This window comes from Macaca nemestrina, chromosome 2, assembly GCF_043159975.1.
Source record: "Macaca nemestrina isolate mMacNem1 chromosome 2, mMacNem.hap1, whole genome shotgun sequence".
Classification (NCBI taxonomy): domain Eukaryota; kingdom Metazoa; phylum Chordata; class Mammalia; order Primates; family Cercopithecidae; genus Macaca; species Macaca nemestrina.
The window spans coordinates 32,317,834-32,340,045 of record NC_092126.1 but is presented as its reverse complement, the minus strand read 5'-3'; the positions used below and the strand labels follow the sequence as shown (position 1 = coordinate 32,340,045).

The window sequence follows — 22,212 nt, the reverse complement described above, 5'->3', positions numbered from 1 at the left end:
CACACCTATGCTGCTTTATAAACCTGATTTATTTTACCTCTACTACTTTGTAGGAAAATGAATTTAAAACCTTAGAAACTGAGTTACTACAAACTTAAAGTCACATTCCAATTTCTAGTCATCTATAACTGGATCAAAGTCAGAAACAACAAAATAGAGAATGTAGTGGGAGGAAAAGATTAAGCAGGAAAAAAGAGAGAATGTGGTTAAGAATATGAGGGTTAGCAAATCAAATTTTTATAATAAAGGGCAAGTGTCAAGTGTCCCCACAGTCAATCAATAACTTAGTAACACTGATTTTACAAATATAAAAAATACAGGTGTCAGGAATGAAATATATTCTTGCTGGTTGAAAACTCACAGCTACCAACATATTGTGTGTAAAAGCGGGAAGGGACCTGAGAAATCAACATTGGAAACGTGTTTCAACAGATTGTGGCAATAAAACAATTGGACAATTGCATATAAATGAGATGTCATACACCCTTAGGTGAAGTTAAGACAACTTTTGTGACATCTGTTTTGAAACCAACATCACAGGCTGTTGTTGCTTTCCAATCTACTTATATATCTTAATCCCTTTGTTAAAAAATTCACTTGTCATATATGAAATTCACCACTGAGTTTTCTAAATTATTAAGGAGGTAACTTCAAATAGGACCACTGGTTTCAGCATTTTACTCTAAGTGGGCCTGTTACAGGACTGATTCTCAATTCTACATTTCAAAAGAAAATACAGACTTAAAAACAATCACAGGTACTATAGTCACCTATGTAGACACTAACAGAATCAAGTGATTCATTATCATCAAATTCTAATAAATATTCATGCCAAAATGGCAGTGCATAAAGACCAATCTCTACCCTTTAAAGACAGCATCATGTGAACCAAAATATGCATAGTAGCTGATGACACCGGTAAAGTTCCATAATTTCCATAATACTAACATACAAAGATGATTTTACCTACATTCACTATCATAAACAGGTCTCACAGAGACTGAGAAAACTTGGTTGTGACGTTTGCTTTTGAAAATGTTAACATAGGCCGGGCGCGGTGGCTCAAGCCTGTAATCCCAGCACTTTGGGAGGCCGAGACGGGCGGATCACGAGGTCAGAAGATCGAGACCATCCTGGCTAACATGGTGAAACCCCGTCTCTACTAAAAAAATACAAAAAACTAGCCAGGCGAGGTGGTGGGCGCCTGTAGTCCCAACTACTCAGGAGGCTGAGGCAGGAGAATGGCGTGAACCTGGGAGGCGGAGCTTGCAGTGAGCTGAGATCCATCCAGCCACTGCACTCCAGCCTGGGCGACAGAGCGAGACTCCGTCTCAAAAAAAAAAAAAAAAAAAAGAAAATGTTAAGATAATTCCAAATTTTTTATTTTTGAAATAGCCTTTCATTAAAGAAACATTACTGCCCCTTTGAGGAAAAAACTAATTTTTCTCCTCACAAGGGTTTAGATATTTTTCTGGGCCCTAACTATCCAAAGTGCTGGAATTCTTCAAATTAAAATAAGCAGTTCAAACTTGTAATAAATAAACTTTCTAGTAATTACCTAAACTATAAAAAATGTTACTAGGTGATTCAACCGAGACCTAAAAACTTTTAAAAAGATGGTTTCGCTCTAATCATACTGGGGCACTTTATGACATCTCATGCCTTTTCTTCCTTGGGTGTAGTATGTATACATTTTGTCCTGTAGTTGAGAGAGGGCAATTTAAAGCAATGACCTAATTACAGATGGATTTGTTGCTGTTACAGCTGTCAGAATTGACCCGTGGCATCATTAAAGGCTTCACTGAAGTTAGGTAAGAAAATCTGATGTAATTAAAATGCTCTGAAAATCATATAAAACGCTCTGAAAATCTGATGTAATTAAAATGCTCTGAGAAGTATTTTTACTAATCCTAAATGGTTCAATTTTGTGTCTGGTTTTCTTCGTACCACCAGATACAGTTTGGCAAGTGCTCAAAGGATGAATTGATAAAATAAATACAGAAACAACTAAAGAATTCTAGAAAATCTAAGTAAGATGATTATATATTATAAAATAGCAATGCTCAAAATCTGGATTGCATGTGCTCTCTTATAAAATTATACAGTGAAAGCATATTTATTGTGGCTCTAGAATTTTCATTCATTTGAGGCAAGATCTCACCTGTCGCCCAGGCTAGAGTACAGTGGTGTGATCACAGCTCACTGTAACTTTGAACTTCTGGGCTCAAGAGATCCTCCAGCCTCAGCCTCCTGAGTACCTAGGACTACGGGATAATTTTTAATTTTTTTTTGGTAGAGATGGAGGTCTTGCTATGTTGCCCAGGCTGGCCTTGCTCAAGTGATCTTCTCGCCTTGGCCTCCTAAAACACTGGGATTACAAGCGTGAACCAGACTGTATCCGGCCAAAATTTTCATTCATTCCTTTATTTATTTTTTGAAACAGAGTCTCACTCTGTAATCCAGGCTGGAGGGCAGTAGCATGATCTCAGCTCACTGTAGACTTGACCTCCAAGGCTCAAGAGATCCTCCCACTTCAACCTCCCAAGTAGCTGAGACTACAAGCATGAGCCACCATGCCTGGCTCATTTTCTATTTTTTTGTGGAGCCAGGTTATGCTGTCCACGCTAGTCCTGAACTCCTAGGCTCAAGTGATCCTCCTACCCCAGCCTCCCAAAGTGGTGGGATTACAGGGAGGAGCCACTATGCCAGTCCAGATTTTTCACATATTTCTAAAATCCAAATGCCTACTCTTGAAAGTAATTATAACAAAAAAACCAAAAAGCAACTATTCCTTATGTGCAAAACACTGATATTTCTTTTCCCCCAACACTGTATAAAATTTGAAAAGACCTGTAGAGTGAACACCCAAATACATACCATCTAAATTGTGCCACTAGTATTTTACTCTATGCCTTTTATTGTAGATTCTTCTGCCCTTCCATCCACCCAATTATTTGATGCTTTTTAAAATTAGATAGACATCATACATGTCACCTCTAAACACAACATTAATAGCGTCAAACATCTGTTTAGAATTTTCCTTCTAAAAGAAAATTTATATGCTATGAAAGCATACAAATGAACTACCTTATGAGTTTTGACAAATCTATACAATATAAACCCCTGCCAAAATACAAAACATTACCACCATCACATACAGTCCCTTCATACCCCTTTCCCAGTTGATCCCTCCTCACAATGGCAATAATTGTTCTGATTTTTTTCAATTATAGATTCTGGAACCCCATATAAATGGAATTTTATTGGTTCTAGAACCTTACATAAATGGAAAGAATGTATATACTCTTGAGTAAGCCTTTTACTCAGCATAATATTTTAAAGATTTAGCCATGTTCTTGAGTTTATCAATAGTTCCTTTTTATTGCTGAATGATATTCACCACTGATGTTGTTTTAACAGTGACATATGAAATACTTAAAGTATAGATTATGATTTTGTTCCTTACCTTCATATTGACATCAGCCCCATTGCCAACTAGAAGCTCTAAACACAATGCTCCATGTGTTGATGCAGCAGCAAAGTGCAAAGGAGTAAATCCTTTTTCATTCTTTTGATTTACAATAGCACCACAGTCTATAAGTTCATTCACTACAACATCTTGTCCATTATAGCAGGCTACATGAAGAGGTGTATTTCCATAGGCATTTGGTTCATTCATCTATCAGAAAGATAAAAAATGTGAATGTTAGTTTTGCTAATTATTAATGTTGTGAGCTATTTTAGCAACCTGTGGTTTCAATCAAATTACTAAAGTGAGAAACGGAGACAGGATAAATACAGAGATGAGGCTTATAATTCTAAATTTGGTGTAAAATAATAAACCTTTGACAAGCATTTTGGTATTACATTGATTTTATACATTCAGGGAATGTAATTCACATATACAATGTCTACTTCATGACAAAACTGAATAATACAAAAGAGGCATTTTAGGAAAATGTAAACTAATGTATTTTGAAAGGCGTTCTAGGTAAAGGATTTACTATAGAATTAATTATAATCATAAAAAATGAACACAAACTGAAGATTCTGAGGTATATTCAGTAACATGCATATTTTCAACTTTTTCATTTTGCAGTGACAAAGGCTAACCCTAGTAATAAAGTATAGATCAAGATTTTTAAACAATGAATCGCATGTTCTATTTATTTAATTCATTTTTTGCCACAAACTTGGGCTCTTAATATTTTCCAGTGTCATATACAGGTATTTTATCACAAGTCAAAAGAGTATGCTCAAAAATGAGAAACAATTCATGTAATTATGGGTTTTGCTTTTCTCTTTTTTTTTTTCTGAGACAGGGTCTCTCACTCTGTCGTCCAGATTGGAGTTGAGTGGCACGATCTCAGCTCACCGAAACCTCTGCCTCCCAGGCTCAAGCGATTCTCCTGCCTCAGCCTACTGAGTAGCTGGGATTACAGGCACGCACCATTACCAACCAGCTAATTTTTGTATTTTAGTAGAGACCGGGTGTCATTATGTTGGCCAGGCTGGTCTTGAACTCCTGACCTCAAATGATCACCCACCTTGGCCTCCCAAAGTGCTGGCATAGGCGTGAGCCACCGTGCCCAGCCTTGTTTTTCCATTTCTAATAAATAAGGGAATATTTTACATGATTACTGTGTAGTCAAGAATCTGACCTCTCCCAGAGAGGTCTGTCCTTTGCCCTTGGCTTTAGGGAGGTAATCTATGACATATCTGATAAAAAAGTCTCTATTTAGAGTAGGAGCTTTGGGTCACCAGGTATTATGTATTTGGAGACTGAAATCAACCACATGGACAACCAATCAAGCCATGTAATGGAGCCCCAATAAAAACCAAAAATGAAGCTCAAGTGAGCATTCTTTGTTGGAAATACTTCATTCATACTGCCACACACTGATGCCAGGGAAGGAGAGTAATGGGACCTGACTCTGTGAGGAGGGGCTAAGGGAAACTTTGCCTTTACAATAATCCTGCACTCTACCCTATGTGTCTCTTCCTTTGGCTGATCTCAGTTTCTATCTTGTCCCTGTAGTAACCACAACTGTGAATATAAAGCTTTTAATGAATTTTGTGAGACTTTCTGGTGAATTATCAAACCCGAAAGTGGTTTTGAAAGCTCTCTGAACAGCTGGTCGTAAGTAAAGGGTGGCCTTGTGTGGAGACTCTGGACTCTAATCTTGTAGTTGGCCCCGGTATAATGCAGCTTTAATTAACATTTTCTTTTCTGGGATCACTGGTAATAGAGGAAGAAAAAAAGTTTGAACACTTAATTTTAATCAAAGTATCTAGATTTTTTCACAAGAACACAGACAAGGAAAAGATTCTCCCTCAGAGCCTCCATAAGGAACCAACCTTGCTGACACCTTGATTTAGAACTTCTATACTCTAAAACTTTGAGAAGTTAAATTTCTATTAGCCCTCCAGTTTGTGGTAATCCCCCAGGAAACTAAAAACAAAAACAAAAACAGAAAAACCCAAAAAACACACAACTGGGGGCCACATGTTACTAAAAGGCTGTAAGTCTGGCCACTTATTTTGATGAACAAATAGTCACCAGAGTTTACAAATGTAACTGACTGTCAATAAAGTCAGTTTTAAAAATTGCACCAGAATGGACTTGAAACAGTAATCAGAAACAAAGTTGCCTCATTTATCCAGGTCAAGGATCTTTTAAGGTATTATTTCACTCTGCTGAAACGGAGATACAGGAATTGAGTTGAGATTTTTGCAAAGTCTTCTTGTGATCCTCACACTTTCAGTATTTATTAGCTTGTTTCAGGCAAAGTGTTTCACATGGTCCATAAGTTAAGAGCGTATCTAGCCCTACAGTTCTGTCATGTATTCTTTGTCCAACCAGGCTATCACCTGCTTTTCTTAGTTTTTTGTAGCTGATCTAAACTGTATGCCTTTAGCAGATCCTTATGCTACACCTTCCAATTTGCTGTTTTAAAGAATCAATGAGTTCTTCAAAATGTGTGTTTTCAAGAATCAGGACATTGTCATAACTCTACCTGAAGTAAGAATAAATACGCTGAGTGGGCTGGGCGCGGTGGCTCACGCCTGTAATCCAAGCACTTTGGGAGACCAAGGCGGGAAGGTCACTTGAGGTCAAGAGTCAGACACCAGCCTGGGTAACAGCGAGACCTCATCTCTACAAAATAAAAAAATTAGCCTGTAGTTCTAGCTATTCAGGAGGCTTAGGTGGGAGGATCACTTGAGCCCAGAGTTCAAGGTTGCAGTGAGCTGTGACTGTGCCATTATACTACAGCCTAGGAGACAGAGACCCTGTTTCAAATAAATAAATAAATACATAAACAAATGAGGGAGTAAAGTACTTATGTTTAAAGGATGGCTTGTGAAAAGCTGTACAGGTATTCTAAGTTACCTCAATTCAGCAATCAAATATATCCAAATAAAGCAGCATCCCCTTTTAACCAAATGGAATTATATAGTAAGGAATACTTATACTTGGTGGGCAAAAAGCCTCTTGTTTTCCTGCCCAGCTCTTGCCAATATTCTGTAATGTAAACTGCTACAATCATTTTAAGAGAATATCAGACTAGGCAAAGAAGACTAACAATAACCCAGCTATCTAATAATACAAGTGTGTCTGATCTGCTGGTTCCCATAAGTGAAATGGAACTATAGGGCCTGGAATGCGATACAGAAGAAAAACTGGCAATAAACCACACACCTTTGAAGTGTATTTTACCTCTTAACATGCTTTGACTATTTACATGCCTTGATCATAAATCAGTGCATTAGGTATTACGTAAAGGACTATAAATACCCAATTAAAACATGAAAACATTGTATAAAATAATTTCTTAAACCTGAAATAACTTCTATCAATACTGTAGTAAGTATAAAAAGGGCTCCATAATTTCGTACTGTTCAATTAATATACCTACATCAACTCCAAGATCTAGAAGGTACTTGACTACGCTGATCATTCCACTAGAGGCTGCTGCATGAAGAGGTGTGTAAGACTTTTTATCCTTGCATGTCACTTCAGCTCCATGCGACACAAGTAATTTCACTACTTCAATGTGACCTAAAAATATGTTTTTGAAGAAAAAATAGAGATGAGCATATGAAAACTATTAAATATAATCCCAAATATCTTTAAGCAAATTTAAAAAATGAAAATAGAAGATGCATGACAAGTCATCAATGAATCATGTTAACTTGAGAAAGAATAGAAGGAAAATTTTAAGACTTCAGGGGTGGGCATAATGGCCCATGCCGATAATCTCAGCACTTTGGGAGGCTGAAGTGGGAGGATCACTTGAGTCTAGGAATTTGAGACCAGCCTAGGCAACACAGTGAGACCCTGTCTCCACCAAAAATAAAAAAAATTAGCCGGGTATGGTGGCATGCACCTATAGTCTCAGTTACTTGGGAGGCTGAGGTAGAAGAATTACTTGGGCCTGGGAGGTTAAGGCTGCAGTGAGCTGTGATCATGCCATTGCACTCCAGGGTGGGCAACAGAGCGAGGCCTTATCTCGAAACAAGACCAAAAAACAATAGAATTCAGGATAATTCTGATAAATGTTGGCAGAGATAATTAGTAATTAAAAAGAATGTTGGCCCTCTGTATACACTGGTTCCATATCTGCAGATTCAACCAACTGCAGATTGAAAATATTTGAAAACATAAAAACAGTAAAAAAAAAAATAATAATAAAAAAATAAAAATGCAGTGTAACAACTATTCACATTGTATTAGGTATTATAAGAAATCTAGAGATGAATTACAGAACAGGTTATACGTACACACTATGGCATTTTATATAAGGAACTTGAGTATCTTCTGATTTTTGTATCCAAAGGAGTCTGAAACTAATTCTCTAAGGATAACAAGGGACAACTGTAATTCCTTTGATTATTTTATTCGGTGATAACCCTGCAGTCTATAATTTTCCTTTTGCCTAGATCTTGTTTTTGGTCTAAGGTTACTTTAATACATTCATAAATTCTACAGTAAGCTTTTCATTTCTAATGCTGGCATACCATATCATATGTACTTTGCTTTATTGGGCTTTGCAAATATTGCACCTTGTTTCTTAAAAATTGAAAGTTTGTGGCAATCCCGTGTCAAGCAAGTCTATTGGCATCATTTTTTCCATCAGCATGTGCTCATTTCATGTGTCTGTGTCACGTTTTGGTTATTCTTGCCAATATTTCAAACTTTTTCAGTATTATTTTATCTGTTATAGTGATCTGTGATCACTGATCTTTGGCATTCCTACTGTAATTGTTTTGGGGCATCACAAACTGAACTCATATAAAGTGGTGAACTGATCAGGCATGGTGGCTCACGCCTGTACTCTCAACACTTTGTGAGGCTGAGGCGGGTAGATCACCTGAGGTCAGGAGTCGAGACCAGCCTGGCCAAAATAGTGAGACCCTGTCTCTACTAAAAATACAAAAATTAGCTGGGCATGCTGGCACACACCTGTATTTCCAGCTACTCGGGAGGCTGAGGCCCGAGAATCGCTTGATCCCCGGAAGTGGAGGTTGCAGTAAGCCGAGATCACGTCACTGCACTCTAGCCTGGATGACAGAGTGAGACTCTGTCTCCAATAAAAGTGGTTAACTTAATAAATGTGTATTCCAACTACTCCATTCCCTCATCTATCTCCTTTTCAGACCTTCCTCTTCACTCAGACACAATAGTATTAAAATTAGGTCAAATAATAACCCTACAGCAGCCACTAAGTGTTCAAGTGAAAGACAGTTGCACATCTCTCACTTTAAATCAAAAGCTAGAAATGATTAAGCTTAGTGAGAAAGGCATGTTGAAAGGTGAGACAGAATGAAATCTAGGCCTCCTGTGACAAAGTTACCAAGTAGTGAATGCAAAAGAAAAATTCTTCAAGAAAATTAAACATGCTACCAGTGAATGGACTAACGAAAAGAAAGCTAAGTAGCCTTACTGCTGATACAGAGAAAGTACTAGTGGTCCGGATAGAAGACCAAACAGCTACAACATTCGCTTAAGCCAAAGCCTAATCCAGAGCAAGGCCTTAACTGTCTTCAATTCTATGAAGGCTGAGAGAGGTGAGGAAGCTACAGAGGAAAACTTTGATGGAGCAAAGGTTGGTTCATGAGGTTTAATGAAAAAAGATGTCCCTATAACATAAAAGTGCAACGTGAAGCAGCAAGTGCTGATGTATTAATAGAAGCTGTAACAAGTTATCTAAAAGATCTAAGATTATTAATGAAGGTGGCTACATTAAACAACAGATTTTCAATGTAGATGAAACAGCCTTCTATTGGAAGATGCCATCAAGGACTTTCATTGCTAGAGAGAAATCTATGCCTGCCATAAAAACTTCAAAGGACAGGCTGACTCTCTTGTTAGAGGCTAACACAGCTAGTGACTTTAAGTTAAGTCAGTGCTCATTTACCATTCTGAAAATTCCACAGCCCACATGAATTATGCTAAATCCACTTTGCCTATGCTCTAAAATGGAACAAAGCCTGGATGACAACACCTCTGTTTATAACACGGTTTACTGAATATTTTAAGCCCACTGTTGAGACATACTGCTCAGAAAAAAGAAGATTCCTTTCAAAATATTACTGCTTATTCACAATGTACTTGGCCACCCAAGAGCTCTTATAGACAAGGAGATTACTGTTGTTTTTGTGCCTGCTAACACAACAGTCACTCTGTTGTCCCTGAACCAAGAGTAATGTCAACTTTCAAAGTCTTTTTATTTAAGAAATAACATTCGACATGGATATAGCTGCCATAGTGATTCCTCTGATGCATCTGGGCAAAGTAAATTGAAAACCTTCTGGAAAGGATTCATCATTCTAGATGCCATTAAGAACATTCTTGGCCAGGTGTGGTGGCTCACGCCTGTAATCCCAGCACTTTGGGAAGTCAATCACCTGAGGTCAACAGTTCGAGACCAGCCTGGCCAACATGGTGAAACTCTGTCTCTACTAAAAATACAAAAAGTAGCCAGGCGTGGTGGCAGGCACCTGTAATCCCAGCTACTTGGGAGGCTGAGGCAGGAGAATCACTTGAACACAGGAGGTAGAGGCTGCAGTGAGCCAATATCACACCACTGCACTCCAGCCTGGGCAACAAAGCGAAACTCTGTCAAAAAAACCCACAAAAAACAAAAAACAAAAAACATTTCTGATTCATGGGAGGTGGTCAAAGTATTAATATCAACAGGAGTTTGAAAGAAGGTGATTGCAACCCTCATGGATGACTTTGAGGGATTCAAGACTTCAGTGAAGGAAATAACTGCAGATGTGGTAGAAATAGCGAGAGAACTAGAATAAGACGTGGAGCCTGAAGATGTGCCTGAATTGCTATAATCTCATGATAAAATGTGAACAGATAAGGGGTTGCTTCTTATGGATGAGTAAAGACAGTGGTTTTGTGAGATGGAATCTACTTCCGAAGATACTGTGAATGTTGCTGAAATGACAACAAGGTTTTTAGAGAAGTGACTCCAATTTTGAAGGAAATTCTACTGTGGGTAAAATGCTATCAAAACAGCTTGCCATGCTACAGAGAAACCTTTTGTGAAAGGAAGAGCCCATCAATGCAGCACATCTTTGTCTCATTTCAAGGAATTGCCACAGCTATCCAAACCTTCAGCAACCATTCACATTGAGGCAAAACTCTCCATTAGCAGAGATTATGACTTGCTAAAGGTTCATATGATAGCATTTTTTTTTTTTTTAGCAATAACGTATTTTTTAAGACAAGAACACTGAAAATGAATAAAAACGACATGTACATTGTTTTAGATGTACTGCTACTGCACACTTAATATACTATAGTATAGCATAAACATATTTTGTAATGAATTGATTATTTTTAGAAACGGGGTCTTGCTCTGTCACCCCGGCTGAAGTGCAGTGGTGTGATCACATCTCACTGCAACCTAAAACTCCTGGATTCAGGTGATCCTCCCACCTCAGCCTTCTGAGTAGGTAGGACTACAGATGCATGCCACCACACTGGGCTAATTTTTAAATTTTTTTGTAGAGAGAGGGTCTTGCTATGTTGCCCAGGTTGGTCTTGAACTCCTGGCCTGAAGCAGTCCTCCCACGTTGGGCTCCCAAGATGTTAGGATTACAGGTGTGAGCCACTGCAGGCAGACTAAACATATCTTTTATATGCACTGGGAAACCAAAAAATTTTTGTGATTTCCTTATTGAGATACTTGCTTTGTTGTGGTAGTTTAGCACCAACCCCACAATCTCTCTGATCTCTGCCTTACTGGAATTGTTTCAATCTGGGAGTTTCTTGGGCTTGTTTCTTCAGAATGTTAGGTCTTTAGAACATGCACCCAAAAACCTCTTTTTCCTTATAATTTCCACCAGATCTCCTTAACCAATTTAGTTTACTACTCACCAGTGTAACCATGAGGAACCGGTTGGTTATACTGTGTGATGGTTAACAATCAACTCCCAAATCTCAGTGGCTTAAATAATGTTTTTATTTCTCTCTCAACCATAACAGGTTGGCAAGAGGGCTCTGCTCAGTTACTCAAGGACCCAGGCTCATGTAACTGACATCATCTTGAATGTGGCTGGTCACTGTGCCAGAAGGGGAAACAGACTGCAGCGTTTCCTATCAGTAATTAAATGCTCCAGCCCAGACCACTGTTGCTTTCATTCATTAGCCAGAACTAGTCCTAGGCCCCACCCAACCACACAAAAAGGCCAGGAAGGGGGCCATGTATCTGGAAGGTGAGAGAACCACTATTCTCCTTTTGTAACTTGTCACTTATTTGTCAGATTAGATTACACAGTGCTTTCTCCTCCTCCCACAATCCTTCCCACCTCTGTGTCTTTGTTCATGAAACACCTTCTTTATGTGGAACATCCTGCTTGGATGTCTCCTCCCAATCATTGCTATTATACTAATCCTTGAAGAAACATGTCAGACCCAACCTTTCCTGACCAACCCAATCAACTCTCTTCCCTAGAAGCCCTATAAGCCTTGTGATGTTTCTTAAACAGAATCATTACTAACTCTTTAATTACTTTTTGTGCATGAATCCCCAAATATATACTTTCAGAAGACTGTTCTACTTCTTGATATGTTCCATAAGGCCAAGAGCAGCATACAAAACAAGCGCCCAATATATGTTAGTTACATTAAAGAAATTGCTTGTGATGTCATTTTTAAAATCCCCTCATAGAGAATGACTCTATAAAAAGTTAACAAATTATAAAATGAGGCTTTCAAACAGAGGCACCCCTCCCTCAAAAAAATTAACCCAGGATACTGCAAGATGCATAAAGAATCAGGCAGATTCAGTTGTTTATATAGAAATTATCAATTAAAGTAGATATTTTCAGCCTCTTTCCACCCATTTTAATATGAAAAAGAAATATCTACTATTATGTTTCTAGAAAAGAAATAATGCAATGAGTTGTTAATTTTAAAAAATCAATTAAAAATTTTTTGAGACAGGGTTTTGGCTCTGTCACCTTGGCTGAAATGCAGTGGTACAATCACAGCTCACTGCAGCCTCGACCTCCTGGGCTCAAGTGAGGTGTGTGCCACCACACCCAGCTAATATTAATTTTTTTTTTTTTTGGTAGAGAGAGGGTCTCGCTATGTTGCCCAGGCTGATCTTCAACTCCTGGCTCAAGGATCTTCCCACCTTGGCCTCCCAAAGTGTTGGGATTACAGGCATAAGCAACTATGCCCAGCCCAAGGTAAAAAATATTTATTCAGTACCTTCTGTGTCAAAGTCATCATAATAAGGTAATCTGAGGCTAAACTTGGTAACTGAGGCTAAACTTCTAAAAGTGCTGAAAGCAACAGTAAAAATGAACATGTAAAGGGACCTTGAAAAGTTTGATGGCAGGAGCAAGCACAAGGTGGGAAGAAGAAAATGATCAGTTCATTTGGAGATGAGGTGGGGTGCTACAGAACAATGACAAATAATTCAATAGCATTAAGTATAAGAGGTAGGGCCTAAAAGGAAATTAACGGAGCCTCAACCAGGAAATAGAAGGCCAGGGCTAATAAGGAAAACTGGGATAAATAAATTACAAGACTACACATAATCCCCAATGTCTCTTACACTAACATTGATGAATTCTCTGAATATAACCTAGAGGTGACAATGCTTGTACTTTAGGTTTGTCTGTAACAGCAGTGACCAGCCAATAGCTTCTTACTTTCACATATTTAACTCTTTAATCCTGTATTCCTACAATGGCTGAACAGTTTTAGAAGCTATATGTCGGTATTCATCTTATTCTGTGCTTAAGGGAAGGAAGAGACACAAAAAGGGTAATTATAAATCTCTGCCTGGTTATGCTCACAAATTAAATGGGCAGTGCTATATGGTACTATGGTTTAAATGTGTCCTCCGAATTTCGTATGTTGGAAGTGTAATCCCCAAGGCAACAGTGTTAAGAGGTAGGAACTTTAAGAGGTGATTAGGCAATAAGGGCTCTGTCCTCATGAACAAACAATGCTATTTTGGGAGTGAGCGACTTAGAAAAGATGAGTTTGACTCCCCACAATGTGATGCTTCAAGAGGGCCCTCACTAGATGCTAATGCCTTGATCTTGGACTTCCCAGCCTACAGAACTGTGAGGAAATAAATTTCTGTTATTTATAAATTACCCAGTCTAGGACATTTAATTTTAGTAGCATAAAATAAACTAAAACTTGTGGTGAGGTCCAAGAAACACAGAATTTCCTTTTCAACCTCAACTGAGAGGCCTAAAGTGACACTTAGCGGGTGAGAAACAACAAAGCCATTCTGGCCCCCCTGAAATACACACATTCAACTATTCTGGGAGCTCAACTAGAGGTAACCTGCAAAATCCCCCTGACCTTCAGTTGTATGAAAACAGTTGTTTAGCCAAGCTTAATTCTTAGTAGGTAAAAGGCGTGATGCACTCTGCTTAACATGTAAGCCTCTTAACGTAAGATGTACAGTTTTACATCACATAACCTAGTTGTTCCTGTCTTGAAGAGTAAGCCACACCAGAATATTCAGAAAGACCGAGATGAAAATCTACAGGCTGTGAGAAAGGGACCTTAGGATGCAATAGGGAACTTGCTTTTGGCTATATTACCTTCAATTAACACAAGAAAATGGCCCAGTACATAACTAGCAGCGCATATCTTTAGTGTAAACCACCATGCACCAAGCTTTCAGCTTTAAAAATAGGGACATTTGCAGAAGTTCAAGACCAGCCTGGTCAACATGGTGAAACCTCATCTCTACTAAATATACAAAAATTAGCCGGGTGTGATGGCAGGTGCCTGTAGTCCCAGCTACTCAGGAGGCTGAGGCAGGAGAATTGCTTGAACCTGGGAGGCAGAGTTGCAGTGAGCTGAGATCGCGCCATTGCACTCCAGCACTCCAGCCTGGGCAACAAGGGTGAAATTTTGTCTCAAAAAAAAAAAAAAAAAAAAAAGAAAAAGAAAAAAAAAGGTGGGTGGACATTTGAAAAGGATGTTCCTTTTTTAATCTTCCTTTACACTCACACTAAAGGTCAGAACTGCAATGCAATATGGATTCTCGGGCTTCTGCCCAGTGCATGGCTACATGGTGTCTACAGTTTCCTAGTCATGCAAATGTGATGGAAGAAAGGCTGTACCTTAGCTGCGCTCAGTTCTCAGTGCTACTCCCGCAGAAAGCGGGACCCCTGTTTAGGCTGATGATCCCATAGTGGGTAGAAAATTCTGAAGTACAGAGGGACTGGGGATGTTGCCCGCTTAGAAAGGAGAGTTTGCCCCAGTGGAGGTCAAAAGCATCACTCCATGGTCTGAAAGGGGAGGGGGAGAATGCACTGTCTTCTAATACCCAGGGAATTAAAATAAATTCACTGCAGAAAACAGTTGGGATGTGTTCACTGAAAGCAGAGGCATACATACACAGGGTGGCAGAACTGCTGTTGGCCAAGGTGAAGACACCAGAGCTCTATGTGGAGAGGTGGAAGATGCTTCATGAGCTAAATCCCAATCCCAGGGGAGCTGGTAAGACCACAGTCAATGACAGACATACTTAACCTTATCTCCTATTTGGTCAGAGCAGGACAAGCAAAAGTCCTGCTTTTGGGGAGAACATATGGTATTGGTCCCTGCAGTCACAGCAGTTAACAGATCCCTCAGCAAAGGGATACCAACTACTAGTACCTCATACTATGCCACAGTAACCCTAGATCAAGTTCGGCACATACTTCATTCTGAAACAGACGTTTCCTCTCATGCCTTTGACAGAAGAGTGGCATTGGATTCTTGATGAAGCCAGGAATATTCTGTTGAAAACGTCTGGAGGCACATTTTTTTCACATTTGAGGGGAAAAAAGTTTCTTTTTACAAACAAGCCCAAATCCTTGTAGCAGATATGTGGAAAGTATTAGAAGAAAAAGGAGATGGCTGCTTTAAGACATCTCCAGACCAGGCACAGTGGCTCACACCTGTAATCCCAGCACTTTGGGAGGCAGAGGCAGGCCGATCACCTGAGGTCAGGAGTTTGAGGACCAGCCTGGAGAACATGGTGAAATCGCGTCTCTACTAAAAATACAAAAAAATTAGCCAAGTGTGGTGGCGGGTGCCTATAATTCCAGCTACTTGGGAGGCTGAGGCACAAGAATTGCTTGAACCTGGGAGGTGGACTTTGGAGTGAGCTGAGATCGTGTCACTGCACTCCAGTCTGGGCGACAGAACAAGACTCTTGTCTCAAAAACAAAAACAAAAAAGCAAAAACACATCTGCAGTATTACTTGTTTGCTAACTACAGATTACTTCAGCTTCTTGCTCACCTTGGACCTCTGAAATACTCTTACGAACTACTGAAGAACCTTTCCAAAGGAGAAATACTGTCATATGGGGATAAGCAAGAGTGGGAAATCACCATGCTCACTTTGGTTGTGTTGAGCTGATCTGCGATTGCCCTCTGGGGCTGATTGGAAAAGGAACGAAAAACGACATATCACCGTGTATTCCCAACTTCATCATTTATCTGCTTAATTTTGACTATATTTTTCTTTTCTGTGGACACACTGTTAGAAATAGTGAAGGCATTTTGTTTTAAGTATCATTTCTTAAAATTAATCATGCCTTATGTGACTAATCTTCAGTTATAATATTTCATGTATTCAATTGATATCATTTCTCAAAATGTAATTTTGATACAAAGGAGAGAGATAAGCTACAGTATCTGATGCATGAGTGCTGTTGCTTTTGTAAAAAATCAGTGTTGACACCTTATTTTAAATGTTTTATTGGTAATCAAAGTGGGTTTTGTATATCATGATCTTCAATTTAGCATACCTATGTAGAATTTTTTTTTCAGAGTAACTATACTGAAATTGAATAATGATTTTCAAAACTTTTCTTAAAAAAGAAAAAAAAAGGATTCTACTGCTTTTGGTTGTTTTCATTATAGGCACAGGACTTCCTGGGGTCCTGTGGGTATCTATAACTGGTTTGATATATACAGACATATAGGTATAGACTTACCTATCTAGAAAGAATGTATTATAACTGGTTTGTATCTATTTTACATATTATACAGTTGACCCTGGAATAACAAAGGTTTGAACTGTATGGGTCCACTTATACATGGATTTTTTAATACCACATGTGGTTCAAAATACAGTATTCAGGGGATGTGAAATGCTCATACATGGAAAGCCAACTTTTTGTACACATGAGTTCCCCATGGCTGACTGTGGGACTTCAGTATGCAAGGATTTGGGTATAAGCAGGTGGTCCTGGAACCAATCCTCCACATATATGAGGGATGGACTATATAGCTCTTGAGTTAAAATTCCTCTATTCAATCTTCTGTTAATCTTTTATTTTTTAAATGAGAGTCAAGAAAAGACAAAACTAAGAACAGAAAGTAATGAGGATAAGCTATGGCTCTAAGAAAAGTGGTTAGCTAGATGTCTGTGTAATCAGGTAATGTGACTGGTGAATCAGGGAATGATACAAGTATTACACAGAAAACATGTCAGTTCATATGCGCTTTTTCCCACCCAGGAGTTAAAAGAGCAGAAGCACAGAATTATAACCTCTGGCAGGAAGAAAAAAAGCCCTGAGCTCTATGGCTGCAAAGTGAGTTCTTTCAGCTGTTTTAAGAACCTTGAAAAATGAATGTCTACATCCATGGCTTCTTCCCAGAGGCACAACCCCAGCCTTATATGACTTAAAGGATTTATGGCAAGGTGTACTTCCTCTACACTTAGAGATCTACCTTCCTCTGCAGTTTTAGCAACCAGAAGCGAGCATTTCCATTCTGCTGTTTTTGGGTGCATTTTAAAATATCCTGTGATAGGCTGATTTGCCTCCCGGGCTCTGCAAGAACCAATTAATGTTTCTGTTAATGCTGTGGTCACAGTTGCATAGGTTTTGGGTGGTCTACCCCAGGCCTATTATTCCCATGAGCTCTATTAGTTTTAGAGTACAATTTTGCAGACTGTAAGATTTTTCAAGAACATATATATTAGGTTACAGCAGAAAAGTCTGTATTCCAAGCCCCAGTTTCTTTCTATAAAATTACTATTATAGAAATCAAACATGATAACACATATTTAATCCACTGGTTGGCCCAAAATAATAGGCTTCTTAATGTATCTTTGTTACTTTTACCTTAATATTCTCATACAAACAAAAATGGGTATGAGAATGGGCTTTAGTAAACATCAGTCCTAAATTATGTACTCTAGCCTGTGTCTGGGACGTCTCTTCCTTTAAAGGTAAATGGATTTAATTTCAAACAGCTTTTAGATGAACTGGACCCAGTGCACTCCAAACCTCCCCCGTTACCAGGGTTGTTCTACCTGGGCATCAAACTCAGATACTGTGTAGCTTTTCAGTACCCTTAAAGACAAATGTTATATCAACAGCAAGAACTTGAAATGTACAACTTTTCTAAATCTATAATACCAAAAACTAAATTTAAAAAGTACATACCCATATATGCTGCCCAATGGATAGCACGCCTATCTTTCTTGTCAAAAGCATTAATATTGGCACCTCTAGACAAGAGTAGTTTGACCATCTGGAATAAAAGTAAACACGGTGTCATAAAAATTGTGAAGCACAACTGTCTATGAGTGTACATTTGTGACAGTTACTTATCTTAATTTCTCTGGCACTAAATTTCTGCAGTTGCTGAACAGAAGGAGCTAGACTAAATACTGAAGGTCATTTAACATAACAGGACAATATATGAAAAAATGGTTAACTGTGGGTACTACTGAAGTCAGGCATCAGTACCTTCTTAGGATGCCACTTTGCGCCTTGGTATTTTATGAACTAAATACAAATCTGGAAAGTCTAAGGTTGAATATTTAATAAGAGGTTTTGTTCCTATTCATAGTCCAAAATGTTAAAAGTGCATTCTCATTCTAGAAATGTCTTAAACTTAATTCAAACACAAACATAGTGCCTATAATATAATTAGACCTGAAGGTCACTGCATAGTCTGTGTGTACCAAAAATAGTAACTGCAACTAACCATATTTACGATAATTTCTCCACTGGAAGGCTACTGCAGATTTCAAATAGGGATACATCTAAAACCTTAACTGCAGTTAAGGATTCTTTATATTGCAAAATCAGAGAAGTACAGTAGTCTCCCCTTATCTGCAGTTCCGCTTTCTGCATTCAATTACCTGCCATCAACCATAGTCTGAAAATAGGTGACTATACTGCAGTTAGTGGGATATTTTGAGAGACAGACTACATTCATGTAACTTGTATTAAAATTGTTCCACTTTATTATTATTATCTCTTACTGTGCCTAAATTATAAATTAAATTTTATCATTGGTATGTATAGAAAAAAAACATAGTATCTATAGGGTTTGGTACCATCCAATGTTTCAGGCATCCATAGGGGGTCCATGAATATATCCTCTGTAGAGAAGTGGGAACTACTTTGAAAAAGACATGACAGCCACTAGCTCCCAGCCACAGAATCTTGGGAATGTTACTTTACCTATGAGTTCCTATCCCTGCAACAAAAATGAAAGACTAGACAAGCTGGTTTCAAAGGTTCTTCTGTTACCTTCTACAAATCTTCAGCATACACATAAACTCCAACCTTTGCTATGACAACACCTGCCACAGACAACATTTGTTGTGTAAGATAACTAAATAGCAATTTTCTTAAATTGTTTTGATGGTTCTGTCACTAAAGAATTCTCTTGATTAAATAATACACTACTAAAAAGCATGTTTTCTAAATTCTGCCTTCCTTTGCTATTTACTCTACTTCTGGTACTTCTGGAAGAACAATAACATATCTCTGTCTTCACATATTTTTTCCTCTCACAATAATAGAACATACTTTTCCTGTTGTGTTAGAAGAGTTGGCAGTGTTCTCCTTGGTCACCCCAGGTTGACTGTGCACAAGTAGTATCTACTAAATACATTTCTAAACTTAAGAAAGTTATAAAAGGAGGCAAAATTAGACAAAAATGAGAAAGAAAAATAGTTTTGTATGCTTTTACTATGCAAAAATGCAAGTTCTTTAATAACTAGGGGGTGGGGGGAGGTGGACAGAAGGAGAGAAAAATCACTGAATGCCACCTACCTCACCATGTCCACTGAAAGCTGCATGATGTAAAGCAGTCCTCCCTGCTCGATCAGATACGTTTACATTACTCAGAAGAGGTACCAAAGCTTCAGCACACTTTACAGCTTTATTAGCAGCAGCTATATGTAAAGGGGTTTGCCAATTTTTGTCTCGAGCATTAACATCTGCAGAATGCTTCAAAAGTACCTGAACTGCTTCCTAAAACATATGAAGATAAAAGTTATAAAAGACAAATGAGTAAGAGTTTCAGAAGTTATTTCTAAATATAGTGTGCATGTGTTTGTGTATAAATATATATGTGCATAAATCTACATTTTTTGTGTATTGTGTATAAATCTACATATGAAGAAAATAAAAAAGCTCTCATAGAACTCACTATAAACAAGTAGGAATTTACCCAAGGGAACAAAACATTTTGAATGTAAAGGTGATACTCAGAGTACTCAGAGCCATATAAGATGCATCAAGATCAAATATTCCCTTTCCCTACCCTACCATTAAATGCATAAACATTCCTATCAAAATATGCAAGAAGAAATACTAACAACTATTATTCAAAAAAATTCATTTCTTATATCTTATTCTTATAGGTAACAAGATACAATTTATACTTTGAATAAATAGTTTTTTGGTTTTAAGAGACAGGATCTCACTCTGTTGCCCAGGCTGGAGTGCAGTAGAGCAATCATAGCTCACTGTAACTTCAAATTCCTTGGCTTAAGTGATCCTCCCACCTTAGCTTCCTGAGTAGCTAGGACTACAGGTGCATGCCACCACGCCTGGCTAATTTTTTATTTTTTTTGTAGAGACAAGGTCTTGCTATGTTGCCCAGGCTGGTCTCAAACTCCTCAAGTGATCCTCCTGCCTGGGCCTCCCGAAATGTTGGGATTACAAACGTGAGCCAGTTGTAGAGCCACGCCTGGCTCTTTGAACAATTTTAAGTAATATATTTATTACTTTACATTGCATATATAAAAATTAAAAACATACTCAATGTATTATACAGGCTATATTTTACAAAATGAAAAATCACTAGGATCGATTTCATGGAGGAAAAAAAAAAAAAGACACAACATATACGAAGTTGTTTTTGCAGTGCTGCTGAGAGAGAAAGTTAAGGCAATTTAAGAGTCTACTGTCCAAAGGATTTATCTCCCAGAAGCGCATGGAAAACCTCACAACACTACCTCTCTAAATTGGACTCATGGCAGAATTCCAAGGAATTCAGTAGGCCTTAACATTAACCAATATAATCAGAACTAAACTCAGCAAAATTTTTCTCCTTTCAGTGATAATCCTACTTTTTGGTAAATGAATGCCAAACTACATATGAAAATGAAAACGACCAAAACCAAAACAGAATATGGGTTCTCATGTCAATTCTATTATTTACAAGGCATACTATTCAAGTCCTATAAAACTAACCCTAAATGTTCTTATCTGCAAAGAAGATGGGGGTGGGGGAAATAACATCTGCCTACCACTCTTTTCAAGTATGCTATAAAGCACAATAAACTAATGTACATGAAAAGTGTTAGAAAATGAAAATAGCTATAAATATACAGAGCATCCAGGAAGACTGAACAAAATACTATTAGCCATGAATCACCCATACCATTTTAGGCCTCTGAAATAAAAAGTAGTCGGAACTGTTTGAAACATGGGAAATCGCACCAGTACTTAATAGGGTTGGCAAAAGACTGAAGAGATGCCCAGTTATCTATCAAATTGCGAAGGAAGTCAGCCAGCTAATCAAAGATATATGGAGGCCTATCACTCTACAATTCCACAACAGTGATTTATCCAAAAGAAATTTTTAAAAAGTCCATCCAAGGATGCTCATAGCAGTTTTATTCCTAACCACCAAAAACCAGATATGCAAATGTTCATGAATAGAAAAATGGATAAACAAATAGTATATCTGTACTATAATATTCCTCAGCAATGAAAATGAACCAATAATGCATGAAACATGGATAAATCTCAAAAACGTTGAACAAGAGAAGTCGTGACACAAGAATACATATTGTATGATTCCATTTTTATAAAGTTCTAGAATTACGGAAATTATGCTGAGAGAAATCAGAACACCGGTTGCCTCTGGGGACAGGGAAGACTGAATGAAAAGGGACATGAGGGGACTTGCCAGGTAACAGAAATCTTCTATATCTTGACTGGGATAAAGGTTACACAAGTGTATACATTTGGCAAAACTTAAGGGTGCATTTTAATTGTAAGTTATATTTCAATTTAAAAAGGAATATGGAAAGAAGAATAGATATAGAACACTCACAAAATTATGGAAAACAAGGTATAAACACTATCAAGATTCCTGATCCTCACCTCTGAGAAGAGTACACTGTGACTTGGGGGATCTAAAACTAACACTATATTGGGAAATGTTAGTAGGCATGTTAGTGGATATAACAAATAATTTAAAATAAAATGAACAATTTGTAATTGGATAAACTGGGCAAACACAGAATACTAGAGATGTCAGCCTTGCCTTATTCACTCCCATTCTGGAATTCACAATACAAACATTAAAGCTTCTGGAAAGTTTGGGAATACTTATGTTCCATTAGTAAAAAAAGGAAAATCAATTCTACATTTTTGTTTCATTAAAAAGCAGTAACAAA

The 22,212-nt window shown here is 38.0% G+C and overlaps 1 protein-coding gene across 18 annotated transcripts in view; it reads right to left on the bottom strand.

Moving 5' to 3' along the window:
• Nucleotides 1-22,212, bottom strand: part of LOC105490410 (ankyrin repeat domain 28) — a 190,659-nt gene that overhangs the window by 50,332 nt on the left and 118,115 nt on the right. For all 18 annotated transcript variants that reach the window (XR_011619668.1, XR_003020022.2, XM_011755990.3 and 15 more), the window contains 4 exons: nt 19,571-19,771; nt 17,945-18,032; nt 6,918-7,060; nt 3,467-3,679 (listed from right to left, as the gene is read on the bottom strand). Coding sequence is in view for 16 of the 18 variants with exons in the window: in XM_011755990.3 (XP_011754292.1) it covers nt 3,467-3,679; nt 6,918-7,060; nt 17,945-18,032; nt 19,571-19,771 (645 nt within the window). In the remaining 2 variants the exon portion in view is untranslated. The remainder of the gene's footprint in view (nt 1-3,466; nt 3,680-6,917; nt 7,061-17,944; nt 18,033-19,570; nt 19,772-22,212) is intronic.